We start from the raw sequence: 6,574 nt of genomic DNA, 5'->3' as shown, positions 1-6,574 counted from the left end.
TGATTCTAAAGAATACTGCTTCCTGAGAGGCATGATATTTGTGATGAGGAGGATTTACTCAGGGATATTTCCACTTCACCCCTTGCATCAACATACACAATACAAGTGAGATGCTGTCAGGAATTTAATTGTACTTGGCACTTTAAACTGTACAGTACATTTACAGAGAACCATTCATTTTGTTGTGTCTATTTACATTCTCTTCCGATTGTTACCACTGCCAGCCCAACAGCTTGCACATAATAACTCTTTATATCTGAGTTACAGACTCTTGAAGACTGATTCATGTAATGCTTTAGTATCCTTATGATGTGCTTTCATTACTGTCTTAATGAAAGGAAAAAACCTTATCATTTGAATTGCAGCTGTTGCCACTTTGTATAATTGTTCCTATGCCATTTTGCAGCATAAGGTTTACTGAGTTACTTTCGTTCATCCCTATGATTATTAAGGCCACCAAAAATGTGTCAACTTTATTATTATTACAAGTATAAATACTTGATCACTTTCCATTTCTTCTCTCCATAACATCACATCCTCTCTCTTCTCCATTCTTCTAGGACATACAATATACCCTCATGTTTGCCTACAAAACTGTCTTTCCTATTCCAACGAACTTAAGACATTTCTTTTTGCCACATAAAGCAAACAACTTTCTCTTCTCCACTATTTGCCACTATCAATGCTTCTCTCCACCCAAACCTTCTGCGACCTTCTTAAAGCCTTCAGCTCTTATCAACACAGTTCTCTTTCAGTAGTCTAGAGCACACACAAGCCATTTAACTTGCTTATAATCAACACAAAATGCTACACTGAGTAAGCTGTCTTCCCTTATTCCTATCAGCTGAAAACGCCATGGCTTGGTTTCATTTTGCAAAGTTTTGAATTGACTTTAAAAAATAGGAAAAAAAATATAGATATATACACACACACAAAAACAAAAACAGAATGACATTTTTGAACAAAAGGTCAAGTACTTAGAGAAAATGCCAAGTTCAAAGTCTCAAAATACAATACACTGAAATAATTAAAAATGCAAACCAAAAAGTTCTAAAAAACCCTATTTTAAAATATAAAAAATTAAATACCTGGCAGGTTATGTAAATGACAATGAGGAATGTACAGTGAGCAAACAAAGATGAAGAGTTCCAGTAGGTAAAATGGAAACCTCATTGAACCTGGGGTCTGTTTTTTAAAACATTGTATTGCATGAAATAAAATAATCAAACACTGCAAAACATGCGTCTCATAAGGATAAGGATACAAAATTGCTCAGATTTAAGTTCTAATTTAAAAGTTCTTTTGCAACATTGATCCAAAAGTTGTGACTGGTGCATAGCCTGAAACTTGCTGGATTTCCCTCAAGGGAGCAGATTTACATTATCGCCAATACAGATTACTTGATGTTTTCCAGTTTCAAATACGGTACCATAACACTGCTTTGGAAAACTGAAGTCTACTCCTCAAGTCTGCCATTAAATAACAGTCAAAAGCACAAGAACTTTTGAATTGTTTATTTCACACTAAAAATCTGAATCAAGGTTGCCATATCTTCTTCAAAAAACAGACTCCAGCTCAACAGTGTTAACTGCATACCAGTAGCTGCCATTAAACAAATACATTTATTTCAGCAGAGTAATCCCATTATGCTCACGTTACAAGAAGAAAAATGTACACATTATTTATAAATAAACAGTCCTTCTGCTAGGAAATCCCTGGGCTCCTTTTACACTAATGTTTCTTTCCGTTTGCTGCTTAACGGCTTCTCTCTTGTTCTTTTGTGCCCAGATTGCGTTCGGTGCGTTTTCACGCTCTTGGCTTCCTCCGTGTCCATAATGGATCCACACTCTGATGTGTTTTCGTCTAGTTCCATCTGAACTATACCAGACATAGCGGACTGCCTCCTCTGGACTTTGACGTTGGAAGCAGATGGGTTGTTCTCTTCAGACTCTTCACTGAGCTCGGGCAATTCTTTCAGGTCTGCTGGAGCAGCAGTCCGCTGGAAGGGTGCGATGGCCGTTCTGATACAATTAAACCACTGCTGCTTGTGGAAGATATCATTGGCCTGCAGTGTGTGGGATTGGCCGGAGGAGGAGTCTTGGAATCGAACTCTGAAGATATTTTTAGCTAAAGGTAATCATAAGAAAAGAAAAATCAGTTCTGCAAATTAACACTTAAGGATTCTATTGAGACTAAACATTTGTACAGCTACGGTTATGCAGGAATTTCTCAAAATATGTGCATTGAACAGAGAATGCAAAGCATCTAGTCTGCACCCTTGATTTCACCATTTCAGACACAATTGACTTATGACTGTGTAAAGGCAGGTCACACACATTTGCTGCCTGCTCTCTGAGTGGGACTTAAAGGGCAGACAACAATTACTAAGACCTCCCCACGTGTTAACACAATTCCTTTACACTGAGTGGCTTGACAAGTATGCATTACTAATGAGGACTAATTGGCTTGTTGTGTACCTTTATCTGAATTGCCAAAAGCCCCTCTGAAGGACCCTCCCATTTTCACATCGCCATCCTGCAGATCCTCCAGCACCAGCTCCTGAACTGGGATTGGTTGTCTGTACACCTGGTAAGAGTGACGCTCATTACGAGTGACTGGCCGAGTTAAAACCAGGATGTCTTGGAAGAGGAAAACGTACAGTTTCTAAAAGAGGGAAAAAAACAGACAAGCCTTGTTGGAATGTTGGCGTTTATAGTCTTAGATTAAAACATACCGTTCTCAAAATAGTTACATCACTCTGGCTTGAGGCTACACTATCGTCAATGCTACCTACATGAACCTCGTTAAATGGCCTGTTATAGTATTGCCGTGGTAATACATGACCTCTGACAATATTATTTTCATAAGACTGTGGGCCTGAATCTGCTCTCTGCGTATGTTCACTGTTCATTGTAAAGCTCTATACAGTGTTGTTGGCAAGCTAGTGCAGTGCTATCAGATGCTGCTGTAATTAAGATTACTTGGGGGAGAAGATAAACTGTTGTCACTTCATTTCCACTCAAGCAGCTCTGTGCAGACAGCATTTGTTTGGAAGAGCTTAAGGGCCACATTACATCATTGGGAATGTCATGACACCTTCAAAGTAAATGTTAAGACAGGAAATCCTTTTTGATTGAGTGCTAAATGCATAGCATGCTTTCTTTGGTAGTTTGATGCTAATGATTTTGCAATATCTGAAGGCCCTTTGAAATACTGGCAGCAGTCAGCTTTCCTGTAAACTTAAAATAAAGCAAGACATCACATGCATTCTCTTTTTATGCATTTTGGATTTGTTAGCATCCTCTAAAATTAGGGCTAAGGGCTTAAAGGATCCCTGCTCTGCTCCGGCTAACAAACAGCTTTAATCTACCCTTCTCCAGGGGTGGGGATAGAGGGGGAGGAAAGCTCCCAATTTCAAGCTTTCAAATTAACGTAAAACACCAATAATGAGACAAAACTTACATGCCCATTCTTATTCTTCAGCTCCCCATGGCACAGTAACACTTTGCTGGCTTCGATTCTAGGGTCCTTCTGCTTCTCATCCAGATATTCCAGCTTGTCGATGTAATACTGACATTCTGATTCTCCCTTCTTCAAGTTGATATCAGACAGGACTCCTTGGATTATAGAGATCTATAAAACAAAATGTTTTAAAAGCTTGATTCGATGGGGATTTATGCTTTAATTTACCCATTCTTTAAGCTCTGCTATAATAACTGGCTTTGATCCTATAGGAGCTCAGGACAAATCACCCACTGAATTTCACTGGAGTTCCATTTGCAGGATCGGGCCGGTTGTGAAAACCATACCCCTCCATGATTTAGGATTTAAGAGCTTTCTTATAACCCCAGAGTTATATGGTTATGTAATATCTTCATTATTACTTACTGCTTCTTCCAAAATCTGGACATCAGCATGATCTTTAGGAGTATGTTTAAGAATTTCTTTTAAGAGCAGTGGATATTTCACCAGCCGACTTCGAGGAATATCTAGGAAGCTCCAGAGGTCTAGCTTGCGACTGAAAGGGGATTCAAGACAGCGCTGAAGGAAGTCCTGGACTCTACGGTCTTGCTTCTTCTGATCCAGAAGAGCTTTGGCTGCCAATTGGTTACTGCAGTAACCTTTGTAGGCATCGAGTCCTGGTAACTAAAAGGACAACAGAGCAATATTTATGAATTAGATTCTTTTGAGGGAAGTATTGACCCATAGGAACATGTCACACTTATGCAGTTGGATTATCTCTTAACAGAATATTTGGTTTTAACTTAAAATGAATTAAAGATTTAAATTACATATGTGCAGTTAATTTGGGGGGGGGGAATGGAAGCTTGATGTTCTGCATCTAATCCTTTGACGTTTGAGGTTAAACTGTGGTAAGAGTCCTGCAATCACCTCACTTACAAAGGGGCCAGAAAATACAGACACAGCAAATGTAAGTCAACGTGGGGGTGAAATTCTGGCCACTGGTGTCAAAGGACTCCCATTGATTTCAGTGTAGCCAGGGATTTCACTCGAGATCTTTAATTCAAGGCAACAAGAGCTTGTTGCTTTGTAACTTCCAACTTCAAACCTCATTTAAACTCATCATAGTTTTATGTCTGGTTTCCCCAGATAATTAGAGTAAATAACCAAAGTGATACTCACCCATTTCACAAGTATGGGCCCTATCTGCTCCACTGTTCCATCAGGTCTTGTTGCTTCTCTTAGCCTTGCCAAGAAGTCTGAAATTTAGAAGCAAAAATAGGAAATGCCACAGGAGTCTCAGGTATGGGTCAGTAAGTCTTTAGGATTTGAATGGGAAAATACAGATTTTTTAACCATTGTCCAAGACACTCCACTGAAAATTAAGTAGCTGCTCTTACCTTCATGCAGAGGAATATAAGAATCCAAGTCCCCAAATATGTGTGTAAGTTCCTCCTCCGCCATGATGGACAGTTTCAACATGGGGTCATGATAAGCCTGTCAAGGAACAGTGCCAAATTACATCAAGATCCCCACAAAGAACGTTATTAAACGCAGTGTATATTTGGGGAAATATTTGTAACTCTACAGTTATCAAGAGCGGGAAGGTCTCACGTGCTACCATGCACTCATGGACGCTAACAGCAACAGTCCCAGTGACTTCGATGAGTGCAGAATTGAGCCTTATACACAGGTACTAGGACCACAAAAGTGAAGAAAAGATTCTAGTACCTACACTGCTCCCAAGATGACTTTTCTATGGGGAACAATACCCACAAATATCTGTTGTGGAACTAGATTATTGTGGAGTATCCTTTTTCACCAGCTTTATTATGAAACAATCCAGTACAACGACTGAAGGACTGTTCAGTACACAGTGGGTTCAAAGCCTAGTGCTAATCCACACTCTGTTTGCACACGTGAAGATGACCTCATTAAGCTTTTAGATGTGATCACTGACCATAAGGAAAGAAGAAAAATACTAACCTTTCTGGCAAGCTTAAGATCCTCAATTAAATCCTGTTCTCCTCTGGACAGTTCATATATTGCCTGAGAGAGAGAGCAAGACATTGAGTTACTGCCTCATTTTAGAGCACAAAGCGAGCAGTTCAGCAGTCTAGCTGCTCTCTGAACGTGAACACATTGCTACGTTATGTACTTTATACCCTGTTTCTGTTCAGTTTTTGATAAAACCATGAAGTGTGAGTAACAAATCAAAGTCTCTGCACAGTCTGAAACAACCAAGGTTCAGCTGTGTGCCACCTCGGTGTTATAATCTAAAGTAATTATAGACTTTAAGGTCAGAAGGGACCATTATGATCATCTAGTCTGACCTCCTGCACAATGCAGGCCACAGAATCTCACCCACCCACTCCTGTAACAAACCCCTAACCTATGTTTGAGTTATTGAAGTCCTCAAATCGTGGTTTGAAGACCTCAAGCTGCAGAGAATCCTCCAGCAAGTGACCCGTGCCCCATGCTGCAGAGGAAGGTGAAAAACCTCCAGGGCCTCTGCCAATCTGCTCTGGAGGAAAATTCCTTCCCGACCCCAAATATGGCAATCAGTTAAACCCTGAGCATGTGGGCAAGACTCACCAGCCAGCACCCTCCCTCTTCCTTTGTGCTGAGAAAGGTACACTACTTGTAACTGTGAAAGCTTTGAAACTAACGGCCAAATTAAATCCTAGAACCTGCCTACTCACGACTTTAGCATATGAAGTGCAGAGATTTACCTGAAAAGAACGTGAAGGTCAAAATCCTAAAATTCATTCCTCAGTTTCTACTTAGTCAGTAGGAGTGCTGCCTAAAAACTAAGTATACAAAGGCCTCGCCATTTGGTCCTTAACCCACTGTCAAGAGCTTTGAGAGGAAGCAATCTGGCCTTAAAAAAAGAACTCCCTAGTCTAAAATTTCAAAAGTGACTAATGACTTTAGATGTGCTGAGCACCACCTTCTGAAAAACTGGGCTCCCATGGGGCATCTGAAGTTGGGCACCCGACATAACTAATCAATTTAGCAATAGAATCCTTCATTTTCAGAAAGTTAGTACAAGTGGATCATTTCCCCTAAGTCAGGGCACACCGCAGAATACAATCACTTTAATGAGCAACAA

At 40.1% G+C, this 6,574-nt stretch overlaps 1 protein-coding gene across 4 annotated transcripts in view; it reads right to left on the bottom strand.

Annotated features, from left to right (window-relative positions):
- Positions 1-1,225: 1,225 nt before the first annotated feature.
- Positions 1,226-6,574, bottom strand: part of NET1 (neuroepithelial cell transforming 1) — a 68,804-nt gene continuing 63,455 nt past the window's right edge. For all 4 annotated transcript variants that reach the window (XM_039519718.1, XM_039519719.1, XM_039519720.1 and 1 more), the window contains 7 exons: positions 5,449-5,511; positions 4,863-4,959; positions 4,645-4,721; positions 3,889-4,146; positions 3,463-3,633; positions 2,478-2,664; positions 1,226-2,127 (listed from right to left, as the gene is read on the bottom strand). In XM_039519718.1, coding sequence (XP_039375652.1) covers positions 1,727-2,127; positions 2,478-2,664; positions 3,463-3,633; positions 3,889-4,146; positions 4,645-4,721; positions 4,863-4,959; positions 5,449-5,511 — 1,254 coding nt within the window. In that variant the 3' untranslated portion in view covers positions 1,226-1,726. The remainder of the gene's footprint in view (positions 2,128-2,477; positions 2,665-3,462; positions 3,634-3,888; positions 4,147-4,644; positions 4,722-4,862; positions 4,960-5,448; positions 5,512-6,574) is intronic.

This window comes from Mauremys reevesii, linkage group 1 (genome assembly GCF_016161935.1).
Source record: "Mauremys reevesii isolate NIE-2019 linkage group 1, ASM1616193v1, whole genome shotgun sequence".
Lineage (NCBI taxonomy): Eukaryota > Metazoa > Chordata > Testudines > Geoemydidae > Mauremys > Mauremys reevesii.
The sequence above is the reverse complement of the archived record's forward strand: the minus strand, read 5'-3'. Positions and strand labels throughout refer to the sequence as shown.